Here is a 15,977-nt window from a genome sequence, read left to right as displayed (position 1 = left end):
AACTTCTGCTCTTCTCCTTTCCAAACAAACAACCAAGCACCGACCACTCAACAAAGGGGACTGGCAACTCTCACTGCAGTGACCTCCTTCCCAGGCTGCTTCATCCTACCTCAACTGCACTGAAGAGACAGCAGTGTGACAGCAGGGCCATGCCTTGGTCTGTGCCCTGAGTGTCCAGCCACAGCCTGGGGAGACAGCAATGTGACAGCAGGGCCACTGCAGGGCATGGTTTAGTGCTATGTCCAGCCACACACAGGGCACAGATCACCCCCCAGGGCAAGGCCAGGCACAGACACTCATGGCAGCCACCAAATCCTCCTGCCATGGACACTCATGGCAGCCACCAAATCCTCCTCCAGTTTCCTGATCCATGTGTTCCTGTTCACGTGCTCCTGATCCATGCACTCCTGTCCATGTGTTCCTGCAGTTTCCTCATCCATGCACTCCTGTCCATGTGTTCCTGCAGTTTCCTCATCCATGCACTCCTGTCCATGTGTTCCTCACCCAGGCTTTAAGCCCCCACTACATCCTGAGGCACAGAGTTTAGCTCTGCTGTTAAAAAAATTGCTTCTTTTTGCTGTTTTGGACACATTATCTGCAAATTTCAAGTAATGATTGTTCCTGCATAGGAAGAGAAGGATGGAGAGGCTCCCCATTCCCTCTGCCTGTGCCACTTCAGAGTCAGACTCCTGTTACATCTGACCTGAGTGGTCATTTCCTTACTGGAGTTTTGTTCATTCTGGTTGTTCTTTCAATGTCTCCTGTTCCATCTCCTCTCTGCTCAAAGCAGGGCTGTAGAAAGTGCACATTTAAAAGGAACTTTAGAGATCCTCCAGCTCCACCCCTGCCATGGCAGGGACACCTTCCACTGTCCCAGGCTGCTCCCATGCCCTGTCCAGCCTGGCCTTGGGCACTGCCAGCCCCAGCTGCTCTGGGCACCCTGTGCCAGGGCCTCCCCACCCTCCCAGGGAACAATTCATTCCTAATCTCTAATTTAAACTTCTGCTTTGGCAGTTTACACCCATTCCCCTATGTGCTGTCACGCCATCCCTGGTTCCTCTCCAGCTCTCCTGGAGCCCCTTGAGGCACTGGAAGGGGCTCTGAGGACTCCCCAGGGATTTTTCTTCTCCAGGCTGAATAACTCCAGTCCTCAGAGCATCAACCTGGAGCCTCCCCTGGCCTGGCTCCAGCAGCTCCAGGTCCTGTCTGAGCTGGAGGCAGCTCTGCATGTGGGCTCTCACCTGTGTTTGTGCTTGGCATTCTAAGTCTATGTATTCTAAAAGTATTACGTTATTATAGATTGATTGTATGTATTATGAAAAGATTGTATGTATTAGAAAGAAAATGTGTCCAGTCTATGGCAAAAATGTTTCTTAGATGGATCCCTTTCCCACTCTCTACCTGATTTACAGCCACTGCTGCTTTTAGATGTCCCCAGACCCCCTCATCCCTTCAGCTCCTGCTCAAGCAGCAGCAGCCCCAGCATTACCAAGGGAATTCATCTTTCCCAAGATGCTCATGCACAAAAAGCACAAACAGAGGAATGCAGGTTCCAGGGTCTGCAGCAGCAACTCCCAAACCATAAAAAGCACAAAACAATGGGAAGGATTGACCAATCTTTAACCACTTCTCTGCTCATATGAAGGCCTTTCCTCACACTGCTTACAGCCGTTTTATCAAACTGCTTTTGCAAAGCTCATCATGAGCACAGGGGTCTCCAGATTCTGAGCAGGACCCTCAGAGATGGCTCCAGCAGCTCTCATCTGGCTGCTCTGCTGCCAAATGTTTTTGTGCAGCACAGTCCATCAGCTATTCCATCTCTGAGATCAAGGATTTAGTTCTTGCAAATTTTCTATTTTCAGTATTTTCCATTTACTAACCCTTCAGAGAATGATTTCCTGCTATTTTCCCCCAATTTGCTGCAAGAACTTCCCTGAGCAAATTCACAGCAGATACACATAAAGAGGTAGACATCTATTTTTTTCCTGCTTTTAATTCTGCATTTTCGTTCTCCACACCATCTGATGGCTTTGAAAAAGCCCTAGAACAGGATGAATTTGAATGGCCACGGGTGACCAGAAAGCCATGAGCTTTTATTCCCCTTCTTCTCTAAAACAGATGCACAACACCTTTCAACCCTGAGTCCTTGAGGAAGGCTCCAAAGCCTGCCAGGAACACCTGAGAGCATCAATCCTGGACAAGTGAGAGGAGGCTGGAGATGCACCAAGACAGAAATTGGCAATTGTGCTGCTGGGATCCAGGACAAGGAGCAGGACAGAGCAGCCCTCACCTCTCCCCACTGGCCAAGGGATAAACCCTGCTCTGCTGCTCCCTTGCCAAAAGCCAACAAATTTAAGAGGAAGGGGAGGAAAAAGGAGCTGCAGCAAGTGCTGGCAGTGGCAGTACAGCTGCACTCCCAGTTCAGCAGCCCAGGAATGCAGCAGTTCTGACAAACCCCAGCTTTGTGCCCAGCACAGCTCTCATGCTGCTGCTGCCGAGATTAGAGCACATTGGAGGTTTTGTTACATCAAGGCATTGCTGCTTGTGCCTGTCATCCCAGGCTTGGGCCAAGCAGGAGCAAATTAGCCATTTCACAACTACCTAGAAATAAAAGGAGTTTAATTTAAAGGAAAGCTTTGGTGCAGGAGCAGGTGCTGACTGAGTGATCGCACAAAATGATTCATCTCATGAATGATTTCCCAAGTTGGGAGCACTTAGCCTTGAATTCCTGTCTGTAGGCACAGTCACAATTCAATTATAAGGCCAGCTTGCATAGCAAGTTTTAAAATTAAAGTAATCTCTGCTTGCTCAGAATATCAACCAAAAAAGCCCATGGAAGTGGCTCATCTACTGCAGCACTGCACCTCAGGAGGGGGAAGAAAACCCAGGCACCAAGGAAACTAAAAATTCCTTATGTAACAATTGTCACCCTTGTGACATTTGTAAATACAACAAAGTTACTGAAATTACATAAAAAAGATGTCAACTTCCAAGCAATTAAGCCTTCAGAGAGAGCTGTGCACTTAAAGTGTCATCATTGCTAATTAAGTGCCCAACCTTGAGCTGAACAATAAACAGGGACCCAGTCACATTTTGACACAGAGAAGGACAAAGGTCAGCAGAGCACTAAAACTTTTCCAACAATAACAAAAAAAGTTTAAAATGCAGTTTCTAGAACTAGATTGTGTAAGCTCAGTAGGTACCTGCTGCCATTCACAGCTGGCCAAGCAAGGTGCAGTAATTTCAATCCTGACAACTCCCAGCCCCTGAATCCCACAGGTTTAATACCAACAGCCAGAACACAAAGGTGAGGGGAAGGAGATGAAATATTGCAAAACAAGTTCAGCTGACAGAAGTATTTATCATTCTACTTCAAATTCAAAAATAATGAGGCAGGAGACTTCCAGCATGATGGATTTCAGTTTTTTCTACTGTGTTTCCTGCTTCAGGAATCCCCCTGCACTCAGCCATGCACACACTGCATGTGACACTCCTGGAGGTGTACAAGCAATCTGGATGTTAATGGTGTCGTCACCTGAGCATTTATATTCCACACCTGCCTGAGTGGACCAAGTGAAAGCCCAGAATTCTCAATGTAACCATAAAGGGACCTATAAATCCTTCACATGACATTTACCAAGCAGCCAGTTCTGCTGGGATCATCATCCTGCACTCTGTAACTCCTTAAAAGGCCTTGGGGACCCTTTTGGGAAGTCAAGATGTAATGAAAACACCAAGAACATTAATGGCACATTTATCAGGTTCCATCTGCTCCTCACAACAGAGAACACCAACCATCACTTCCAACTTTTCCAGTCTCAGAGCAATTTTTCCCCCTTTCATTTTTATTTAATAGATTTAATAGACCTTTAAAAGAAAAAAATTGTCTTATTTTACTTTCAATTCTTGTCTTCCATAGCTGGGGGTGGCTATGCCCCCAAGGGAGGACTTAAATCAAGATTCACTACAAATATAGCTCAAGAAGATGTTTTCAAGGCAGAAGCATTGCACCTGTAGGCAGTTCTGGCTCCTCCAACACCAAGTGTTCCCTTCCCCTCTGAGGCTGTTTCCGATAAACCTTCTCTGCAACAGGATTAAAGGCAGGCCTAAAATATCAGTGCTAATTTGGTGCTCATCAAGATGTCCTCAGGGAAACAGGATAAAAAGGAGACTAAGCATAATTATACAAGAGTAATATTGACAGCCAAGCTGGGCTTTAGCAGCAAAAAGTCAACAAGTTTTCCTCAGTATTTCCTCTGAAGCACTTGTATGTCACTGAATAAACGGGCACAATAAAACAAAGCCACACTTCCTCCTGAAATCCAGTGGGAAAACTGGAAGGGAAGAGGGAAAAGAGAAAGTCAGCTGTGGAAAAAGCACTAGAGGAAAATTTGTGAGTGCTGCTTTTGCACAATCAAATCACCCTTGCAGGTAAAGTATTGTCACAGCCCTATCAGCCCTAGAAAATTCATTTTTTCTCAAAGAAAATCCTGCTCTGTGGCAAATTTTCATGGCCCATAATTTTGGGCAGGACTGAAGAACACTAGCAAGGCTTGCAAATTGTATAACCAAGCAGAATTAAGGTCAACATTGTCCCAGGGATTAGGACAGCAATTCCTTATGATCATGTCAGCAATGCTGTGTGGGGCCAGCCCAGCCCATCACCCCTGGCCATGGGTACTCCCTGCTTCACCTCCTCCCCCTCAGGGAAATGAAGGGAAGGTGCAGCAGAAATCCACTAAACCACCTGTGAAGTAACACCCTACCACCACAGCACTTTGAAAAATAATTACTGGGGGAAAGAGAGGGGAAATCCAGTCTGGAAAGCTGAACTGGAGGTTACTATCTGCTGCGGTCAGGCACTGGGTAATGAGGCTTTTCCTGAAGAGAAACCCTGACTGGCACAACTAGAATGCAGCCCAGGCCCTGCCTGTCTCCAACAAGAGCTCCTTCAACTCAATCTTTAATGCAATTGCTGCTGCAAGGGCAGCACTCAGCACACCCTGCACTGCCCGAGTTTGCTTTTCCCTGCAGAACCTGCCCCAAATCCCTGCTCATCTGCAACACTCAGCCATGGAGAGCAACCCTGCACCTCCCAGAAATCCTTTTGTGTGCCTGGGGAGTCCATCCCCTCCAAAGTGGGCTCTCAGATCTATTCTGTGTGTCAGACTCTTCCCCCAGCCCCTGCCCTCTGTCTTTGGCAAGCACTGCCCCTCATTTCCAGCCATTCCTCCCTCCCTAGAGGGCACAGGCAGGGCTGGCCGGGGCAGCCAGGGGGGCAGGAGGTGCCCCCAAATAGGAAATTATTCAGGGGGCGAAGGACAGAGCAGGGGTTGATGGCTGGCAGGCAGCAATGCTTCCACACACACTCTTCCACCACAGCACACATGGAGAACTGCAGGGATTCCTTTGTATTCCCAGCTCAGGAAAAATCAGAGTGTTCCAGCAATGTTCAACACAAGGAATAACTATGGAGATGCACACACACCAGTTCTGCTGACCAGAAAACCCTTTGCTTTCATAATCTAAATGAAAATCTCCATTTTCTTATTTAAACACACAAAACCTCAGCAAAGCAGAAGCTGGAAACTGAGCTGTGAGTCTCCATGCTCTGAATTAGAGGCATGAAAGCACTGAGAGCCTGAGTAACACTTTACTCACTGTGCCCAACTCTCAGCACAGTAAAATTGTGGTTTCAGGAATCAGCTTGCTCAGAGTCACAGCTCAGGTCCAGGTATCCTGTTAATCACAGTAAACAGCTCACAAACACCTGGAAATGAGTAGTTTGTGATTAGCTGCAAGGAAAATAAACATGATTATACTGCACAAAATACCACTGAACAGGCCAGGAAAATCCAGCCAACCACTTTCATTAATCTAGATTAGTGGCCAGGATATTTCTATTAGGGGAAGGTCATATTCTCCAAAGAAATTGCATTCCTACGGTTTCAATTTCAGGTCTGAATCCTAATAATTAAACTTCAGACGTCAAACACTGAAACACAGCAGCCATTCCTATCAAAAGGAACCTGTGGATATGCTGCAGCAGCAGAAGCAGGACTTCAATAATCCTGGAAAAACTCCTCTATCTGTATGTACCACCCCAGCTATGTGCACAGAACACACAGGAACTGCACTGCAACACTTTTACAAGCATGTGTCAGTAACTTGTCAGCAACAGCACCCCGGCCAAGGATTCTGCTGCACATAAATGCTTGCAGACACCTCTGATGACTAATCTGAAGAGTTTTGATTAACCCAGCTAATGGTTACAGACACATTTCTACCAGGCAAAACTTCCTGACACAGATTCTCTGTTGCATCGAAGACTGAGTGCTGACTGAAACACAGGGCAGAGTTAGGAGTAATGAGAGACATTTTGCACACTGTGTTAAATACTTGATAGGGAAAACCCATCCTCACCAAGCCCTGGGCACACTCAGTAGCTGACCTTGTGTTGCCACTGATAACCAGAAACAAACTGAATAACGTGTTACTGTTTAGACAAATATTATTTGGTGCTCTAACGACTACAAAACCTTGGTTGTTGTAGCTGCAAGTTTTATTTACATGGAGACAAAGTTCCCTGAAGGGTCTCTGCAGCAGGGGCCCTGGAGGCACAGAAGCAGCAGGGTCAGTGGCAGAGCCCCCCACTCCACCTGGCACAAACACTCACTGCTCCCCCTCACCAGCACTCACGCCTGGGATGGAGTTTTTATTTATCCCTGCAATGCAGCTGTGCAGACAAATCATCAATGGGAGATTCACCAACTCCTGCAAATGCTGCCTAAAACAAACAGGGAGTGGCTCCATACGGGTGAAGGGCACTGGAAACACAGATTTTGTTACCCTTAAACAAGTTATTCCCTAAATAATGGATTCCATTCCATGGGTTTCATCCACTCTTATTCCAAGCTACGCCTTAGTTCAGATGAGAACTCAGGCTATCAAAACCAAAAAGCAAGCACAGAGAGATTCAATACAAAATATAAACCTCCATGCATCAGAAGGAAAGAAAAGAGGACTGTAACCAAACATACATCACTATGTGCATTTATTTTAATTCCACCTTCCAAAAATAGTAACATTTCTGCATGTAGCAGGATCTCCAGAGATACAAATGAATTCCAGCAGGGTATGTGAGCAAATATATGGAGCAACCCGGAGTGTGGTGATTGCTGACATTGACTTACTTTATTAGAGGACATTTGGCTCAAGGACATTTCAGTGCATTCTTGAGACCATTTCAAGAGGTGCTTTCAGACTGGGAAGCACTTAATCACAATTCACTTGAGACTGCTACAATAAACTCCTTAAAATAAATCTTAAGGTTTGCCCTGCTATTATTCCCCATGCACTTATTAGGGGTGCTCTGATCTGAGCTGTTAGAGGTTGTTGTTCTGGTCAAGAAGTCAGAGTTTCTTTGACAAAAACACATGAAAACAGAGCCCCAGGTATCCATGGGAAGCAGAACAACTCCTGGTGGCCCCAATTTGCTGCTCCCCTGCCTGTCCCTGCATCACCTCTCTGCTGGCACAGCTCTGCTGAGGTGAAAGGACACTCAGCAACCTGCAGTTGATTATTAAGCAGCTCTAAAGACAAAGTCACAAATCAAGAAACAAAGACTTGCCTGATGTATTTAAAGTGTCTAAAAAACCAAAAGTTAACAATTAAATGGTTTAACCTGCCAGCAGAAACAGCTTTCCCTCAGTTTGTGTGAAGTAGGTCAAACAGCTCTTCCCCTCCTTCCAGCCCAAACTCAGCTACAGCACAACACACAGCAAGGTGTGCAGATCAAGCTGGTTACACACACAACATGCTGCTGTCCCCACACCTCCACCAGCCCCCTAAACAGGAATCAGTGCTGGAATGAGCTGTGCTTCCAAAATCCTGTGTCAGAAAAGCAAGTGTGTGAGTTCAACAGCACGTGCTCGTTTCTGTCACGTCAGATTCAGTTTTCATGTTTGTCCAGCACAGCCTTAAAGCCAAAATTCAAACCATGAGCCCTCCACGAACTCACTCTATTCTGCTACAGACACACATCAGTCAGGAGAAAAAGACAGAAATTCCTCCAGGTTAACTATTTCCCTGACCCCTTTTTGAACTCAAGCCCCCATTGTTGCATTGTCACCTCGGATTATCTGGCAGCTGCCAAACACCAGCACTTTTATAGCACTGCCTTTTCTGCCTTTTCAACCCCACTCTTTCACTCCTCCTTCATCCAGAGCCAGTGCACAACATCTTTGGGCATGCAATTAGCTCTTTTCTTTGAGGAACAAAGTATTTCTGCCACAAGTCCCAGAGCAGCAATGGCCCAGCCCGGCTGTGCTGGTGCATCTCAGTGAGTTACAAACCTGGTTCTCTCCCCTCTTTAAAACCCCAATTGCACATGGCAAACCCCAGCTGCAGGGACACTGAGGGGTGGCCAGGCAGTGTCCAAGCCCAGATGCTCCTTACCTTGCAGCATGCACCTGTAGGCAGACTCGGAGATGGCGTAAATGTGCGGTGGCATTTCGTGGCGCTTCTTCCCTCTGTACATCTCAATAATGTTCTCTGAATAAATTGGGAGGTTCTTGTAAGGATTTATGACTACACAAAACAGCCCTGAATAGGTCTGGGAAAAGAAAAAAATAACAAACATTTCTGTTAGTAAACAGTATTGAAATAAAGTCGTAAAGAACAGAAAGCCTTTTCAGAGGTTCTAGAATATTTATCTTAAAACAAAATTGAGGTGCTTTTTGTAGAGCAACTCAAAGAACATGCTATATTCAAATTATTGGTTTCTAGTTCTCTTAAAAGGCTCTTTAATTACCTGCATAAAAAGTAATTTAAAGATAATAAGGCTAGGTAAATTTGAAGAGGAGTATCTGATCTCTTTCCCACAGACATTTAAATCTCTCTTCCGTTTGCCAAGCTCCAGCTCTATGGACACCTTTTGATGTTCACCTCCTTCAGTAAAATGTGCATTCCAAGTTAGTTTCATTTTGAAGGAACTGATAATATCCATTGCTCTGGTAAATAATCTAGATGAGGGAAGAGCTTATGTCAAACCACCATAATTTCTGCTGTCCTGTCTCATACTTGTCCATCCTTCCTGCCATCAGCCCTTTTCATCCCACAGAGGGCTCATTCCCTCCCTTGCCAGCCCAGCTGAAGGACAGATCTGCCCTACAGATGTTTCACACCCTCCCTGCAGAGCTGACACTGCACACAAGTGGACAAGCAGAGCGTCAAGGAACACAAATTGGACACTGGTGATTTCACTGAGACATTTCTGATCAGCCAAAATGCCTCGAGTGCCACAGGACTGAGCCCAGCAGTGCCCGCAGGGTGCATTTCCCTGTGACCCAAGCAGTCTCCTGCAGCAAACTCCATCCCTGCTCCTGCAGTTATTCCTGAGGAACCATGACAGAACAGCCCTGGCAGGAGGAGGAGCACAGGCAGCCACAGACACTGGGTTAGGAGGAGGACAGAGGAGCCTGGACTAGCCCAGGATCAGGGGCTCTGACACCACTCCCTGCACACAGCACAGCTCCTGGGTGCTCCCTGTCCAAGGAATCTGCTTGGCCACAGCCCCTCCAGCAGCAACCACACCTGACTGCTCCGAGGAAAGCAGAATATCCAATCTCTCCATTCCCTGACTGCTCTGAAGAAAGCAGAATATCCAATCTCTCCATTCCCTGACTGCTCTGAGGAAAGCAGAATATCCAATCTCTCCATTCCCTGACTGCTCTGAAGAAAGCAGAATCTCTCCATTCACTGCTGTCTCCTCAAATGCTCAGTTCCTTTTGATCACTGCTGAAATTCCCATCTTTACCAGCTCAAGAAGGGAGCAACAGAGATCAGGTTTGGCAAAAATAGGAAATACCCTTCTGAATGTCAGGAAAACCAAATTTCTTACCTCTGCATGTTGAGAGGAGAAAAAGGATGGGGAGAATAAACAGAAAGCTTTAACAGCTGTTGAGAGGCCAGAGTACACAGCAGGTTACCCAGGATATAACATTTGTCCATTTTAAAAAGTATTTCTGCTGCAGTCTGCCTCCTTTTTCCCTTGTAAGTATAAAAGATTTTATTTGGAGGAAAAGGCGCCCCCCTGTCCTTTCTACAGCTCCACCAGCCTCTGGCAAGACAGGCAGAAGGTGTTCTCTGAACTGAGTCCAGCAGCACCATCAGCAAAGAAAAAGAACTTGGTTTTCAGCCAGGTGTCCTGACATGGGGACATCTTATGTCCTTGCAGGAAAATACTCCCTCTGCTTTGGTGAGATCTGCTGGATGATAACTGCAGGGCCTTGCCACCCCAACAAGGTATTTATTTCTCAAAAGAAAGGAAACACATCTTATCAGGGCAACCGAGCCAAGCATAAAGAACAACTTATCAGTCATTAACTCAACATAACATGGGGCTCTTGGCAGGTGGGCAGCTCCTCCCCAGCCTCTTTCCTACCACTGTCCCTCCTGCCAGCATCAGTGCTCCTGCCCCTCCTGACTGACCTGGATAGTGCTGCAGACAAATGTCACCCAGAGCTGGCTGCAAACTGCAGCACTTCCCTGCCCAAATCCATTCCTGCTCCCTGGGGAAGGGAGGGAAGGCAGGACAGTGATGTTAACAGCTTGCTACAGCCATGCAAGGAGTCAATTAGCTGCTCAACAGAGGCACCCCTTCCCAGCAGCCTCCCTGTGCCCAGCTGAGGTCACCCACATCCCTCTGCCACCACCAGCAGTGACACAGAGGCTCTGAGAATGCCACAAGCCTGGTTCCAGCCCAGCCTTCCAGACAGGGCAACCAGAAGAAGGAAGAGGTTTGCCAAGCCCAGCACAGAATCACAGCTCAGAGCCAGGGAGCAGCACCTCCCCTGTGCTCCTCCAGTGCAGGCACAGCTCAGGAGGGAGCTGGGAGAGGAATTCCCAGGGCCAGAGTCCATCCCAGAGCTGTCCCAGCACAGCCCTGAGCAGTGCAAAGCACCACAAGGAGCTGGGGCCAGCAGGGCTCTGTCCTCCAGGAGGGGTCTGGATGCTCACTCTGCTCTGCTCCTTACCCACTGAGCCTCACAGACTGGCAATTCCCCTGCTGGGCTGCTGCTCCTCATCCTCACAGATTGGCCATGTCCCTCCTGGGCTGCTGCTCCTCATCCTCACAGATTGGCCATGTCCCTCCTGGGCTGCTGCTCCTCATCCTCACAGATTGGCCATGTCCCTCCTGGGCTGCTGCTCCTCATCCTCACAGATTGGCCATTTCCCTGCTGAGCTGCTGCTCCTCACTCATTGAGCCTTAGAGTTTGGCCATTTCCCTGCTGGGCTGCTGCTCCTCATCCTCAGAGTTTGGCCATTTCCCTGCTGGGCTGCTGCTGCTCACCTGAGCAAGGACAGAACTCCCAAAGCTCTCAGGGAATTATTGCAAACTCACCTGCATTGGTGACCCCCTCCCAACACAACCTTGACTGCTCTGCAGGTTCATCCAGAACTCTGACTTTGTTTTGGCATTTAATGTTCCCAAAGGAAAGCTGTTGTTCTTTCCCCAGAATCACTGCCCTTGCCTAGACATAAATAAATTGATCTGGTAAAAAATTTAAAAAAAAATTAAGTGATGGGATAAAGCAATTCTTTGAAGATGATCCTTCTCTCCTCCCCCCAGTTGCTTTGGCATCTTTAGTTTATTTCCCCAGCACAAACATGGAGTAAATGTTACTATTTTAGCTACATAAAGAATTAATAACCTAGAAACATAAACTTAACAAACCTCTATTGATAACACCTAACCTGGAAGCCTGTCCAGCTATCTCCTGCAGCAGCAGCTGATGGACCTGTGAACCTGGAAGGAATGGAATAAGCAAAGCCCAACATAACCAAACCAGAGAAGGCCAACAAATACCTGGGCAACTGGAAAGGGTTAATTGAAGAAGCTCTGTATTGAACAGGGCTGAATTAGAAGTTATGAAGCACAAAATTCTACATTTTGTTAGTGCTGGGGTTCATTTATTTGAAACTAAATCTAAAGGAGATGCTTGGATCCCAGACTATCCCTCTGCGCCATGGCAGCTCTTTGCATGCAGCACCCTGATCTCCTGAATGTGTTACCAGTTCCCTCTCCTGCTGTTTCCCTGCAGAATTTCAAAATGAGACCTTGCCCAAACCAGCACCACCCCGCACTGCCTTCATTTATTCACAGGAAGATGGAATTGAATTTTCCCAATTTCCTGACTGTCATCTATTGCAGCAAGCAATACATGAACATATTGGTGGGCTGGCTTCATGGCTTGGCAGGCACAGAAGCACAGAAAGGATGCTTCTAATGAGCCAAATTTAATTGGGAGGGAGCAAATGGTACCAAAATCTTCCACAGCTGTTTTATAACTGCAAGTCTCACAGTGAATCACCGTGCCTAAAAAAGCAGGAAAGGGCTTTGTGCGTGGAAACCAAACACATGAACAGTAGGGACTGTTTAAAACCCCTCAAAAAAGCTTCTTGATGAGCAGCCCCAGGAGAAATTATCAGCAATACACACACATCTGTTTAACAAATGGACACCCATTGAATGAACTCTATCCTGTGCACTCTGATGGAATAGTCAGGTGGGAATGAGAGCTGGCATCAGCTGGGTGAGCTCCAGTAACAGCCCAGGCTGGAGGGAGAACCAGCCCTCATTCATTTTTCAGCTGACAGAGGTGGATGAGCACATTAAGAATTGAAAGGCAAGCAAAGATGCTGATTCACCTTGAGCTGATGGATCAGCTGTTGGAACACATTCCTGCCTCAGGAACAGCCAGCACCAGCCCAGCACAGGACAGGACAGCTGGAATGCACTCTGCAGGCAGGGCTCCAGACACCAGCAGTAAAGGACACTCTGACTGAGGGCTGGGTTATACAAGCTCCCCTCCAGGACACTAAATGTGCAGCTTGAAGGTTTCCAGATGCTTCCAGCCTGTATCCAGTAGTTTATCATGCAGTAATTTGGGTTCTGGTAAGCTGTCCAAACCTGCAGAGCTCAGGATGCTGGCACTGGCCTGTTTCACACCCCACTCCATCCCTGCAGCCTGGCAGGGAGTGAACAACTGGCAAACAGGGGGAGTTACTCCAAGGTGAAACCACCTCTGCTCTGCCAAGCCATGCAGAGGCCTCCTCAAAGCAGCACTGAGACACCAGCACCATGCAGGTACAGCTGGGCACTGAAACAACCAGTGTGGTGATCTAACCCCAAAATACAGGTTTAATATTTATCTGCAATTCTTCACATATGAAAAGTGACAGATCCACTCTATTACTACATAAATAATTAAGCTGAAGTAAGCATCTAGCCAGCTCTCATTATTAGCTGAAACAGAAACCAGCCATGCCTAGCCCAGCACTGCTTTAAGCCTTATCCCATAACTAAGGGAGTGGAGCTCACTCTCCAGTTGATAAATTGCCCCAACAGAGCATTTTCTTTGTCTGGTTTTCACTTCCTGAGGTTACAGACTCACCTTTCACACTCCAAGCTGAGTTGCCTGACCTAGACATGGTTTTCTCACACCTTCTCACCTTTTCTCCCTGGAATTACCTAAGCCAAGCCATAAAGAAGGGCAGGGACTCCTCTTCCCCAGAGGGGATGAAGGTGAGGCTGTGTCCTGGGGTGGGCACAGCACTGGAATCAAAGGGTGCTCAGCAAGGGCAAGGAGCAGCTTGGGAAGCTCAGGTCAGCCACAGATCCACTCAGGGCAGTCCAGCAGGAGAGTGAGAAAGAGAAGGAACCCAACACACCCAGCAGGCAGGAATGGAAAAGCCGAGCCCACACTATAGATGATGTGTCTGTGGATGTTCTGCAGAGCTGGGGCTGAGCAGAGGCTCAGCAGGGCTGAGTTTCCACACTCACAGCCCTCAGGTGATGTGCTCAGAGAGAACCCCCAGCCCAACAGTGCCCTGCCCTGCCAGCTCCTCCTCTCACACAGACACACTCAGGGTCACAGCCTGGGCTCAAACTGCCTCAGCACTGCTCAGAGCTAACACACGAGCTGAGCTTGCAGCAGGGCCACAAGAGAATTAAAATCCACCCACCAGGCTCCTGGAGAGCTGCATGTCAGAGCCTGACTGCCCCACACACAGCCCTGCAGCAGCTCTGACCCGGGCACAGGGCTGGAAGGGTGTCCTGAGCACAATGCAGCCCCCCGAGCACCTGCACAGGACAGAACAGAGCAAACTGCTGCTCCTTTTTACCCACCCTTTTTTACAGAAACACACTTTGACAAGAACAAGCCCTTACTCATACCTCTGCTTGCCTAATTCACTTCCTTGCAGTCCCCCCAGACACTTCTAACCCTGCACACAGCTCCCTCAACTTGAGCACATTTATGAGTCTTCCAAAAATCAGAGTCAACATAAATAAAAGTTCTTGTGCCAAAGCAGTTCCACCAGTGAACCCCAGCACTTCTTCTGCCACATGCTGGGTATCAGATCCAGTGACTGGCTTGTGGTAGGAAAGAGAATTAAGTAACAAACTCCATTTCTTGCAGGTTTCCTTGAATACCAATCTTTGACACTCAGTAACGTGAAACATTCCCAACTGGACCAGCAGGAAAATTAAAGCAATTAGAACACAGATGCTTATATAATAGCAGAGATTGTTCTAGGTTACACTCAGGCCTCACAGGAGGCAGCAGCTTAGCAGAAGGAACAGCTTAAAGACAGCTCCTCCAGTGCAGGGCTGTAAGAGCTGCCACCCACAGCAGGCTCTGGAGCTGGGGACTGTGCCACGGCTCCATTCCTTCCCTCTCCTACTACAATAAAATAGAAAGTACATTCAGAAGTGAAATAACAGGGCTACAGACTCATTACAGAGGTAACAGTTGCAATTACCAACAAATACCTGCTGCAGTGCTTTACTTGCACAACACTGAGCACGTTTTCTACTTCACTGGTGCACAGAAAGCACAGCAGCCCTGTGCCAGGAGAGCAGAACCAGCAGGAGGCTTCCAGGAACTCAAAGCCTCACACAAACAGCTTCCAACGCTTTTTCAAAACTCTTGGCTTAAAAAAAAAACCATGGGGGAGTGAGAAGGGAAGATAATGCACAGTTCACTGGAGCTTGGGGGACTCTGAAGCTGTATCTAAACCTTTCCCCAAGCTTCACCAGCTTGTTGTCCTTCCTCAAGAACTCTTCACTCCAACCTGACTCACCCCACAGCACACACACCGTGGGTACCTGTCCCCACCTGAGCCCCCCAGGGCTCCCCACAGCCCCCTCCAGTCACAAGGGACCATCTGGACACTGGCACAGTCACCATGTGAGAAATTCTCTGTTCATTTCAGTCCTTCTGGCTCAATGGGGCAGGAAGCAGTTAAGGAGAAGCTGCAATGATCTCTGGGGCTATCACAAAGCCACACAAGCACCTGGGGGCAAGGGCTTATCCAGGAAAGCTGGGCCTACCACAGATGTGGCAACTGCAATGGTTTTAAAATAAATCACTATAAAGTACATGGAATTTGGGATACCTTGGTTAATACCTAAGCTTAATTATACCCTGTGTGTGAGCAATTCCTTCATCCCATCTCACTGCACTGGGAACTTCTGAGTGCACAGGGTAGACTTGTGCCCTGCCAGAGCATCAGGCTTCAAATTTACAGACCCAGGGAGTGGGAAATGTGCATTTACCCCAGAAGTGCTCCATGTTCACCTGCACTCACCAGTCAGACCATTAACAGCAGCCAGCTGCAGCTCACGTCCTGGAGTCCCTGCAGAATCAGAACTTTGTGCCAAACCTGCACAGCCATGAGAGACCCATTGGCTTTGACTGGAAATTTTTCTCCACAGGAGTATATAAGGTGATGTTTCTAAATTTAAAATACATTTTTAAAAGCAGGACTGAAGAGTCTTTCTGGCCATCAAAAGAGCTTTAAATTGCTGGGTAAAGTGTCACCTAATGCCTGTCACAGCTTGTGACAAAGAACTAAGTGTGATCCTGAAAGAGCAGCATGCTGGGCTGAGGGACCCTCACCTCTTCCCAGTG

The 15,977-nt window shown here is 47.6% G+C and overlaps 1 protein-coding gene across 2 annotated transcripts in view; it reads right to left on the bottom strand.

Annotated features, from left to right (window-relative positions):
* MYH10 (myosin heavy chain 10) overlaps nt 1-15,977 on the bottom strand; it is an 87,151-nt gene that overhangs the window by 64,893 nt on the left and 6,281 nt on the right. For both annotated transcript variants that reach the window (XM_063176026.1, XM_063176027.1), the window contains exon 3: nt 8,458-8,614. In XM_063176026.1, coding sequence (XP_063032096.1) covers nt 8,458-8,614 — 157 coding nt within the window. The remainder of the gene's footprint in view (nt 1-8,457; nt 8,615-15,977) is intronic.

Source organism: Melospiza melodia, chromosome 24, assembly GCF_035770615.1.
Source record: "Melospiza melodia melodia isolate bMelMel2 chromosome 24, bMelMel2.pri, whole genome shotgun sequence".
In the NCBI taxonomy this organism is placed as follows: Eukaryota; Metazoa; Chordata; class Aves; order Passeriformes; family Passerellidae; genus Melospiza; species Melospiza melodia.
The sequence above is the reverse complement of the archived record's forward strand: the minus strand, read 5'-3'. Positions and strand labels throughout refer to the sequence as shown.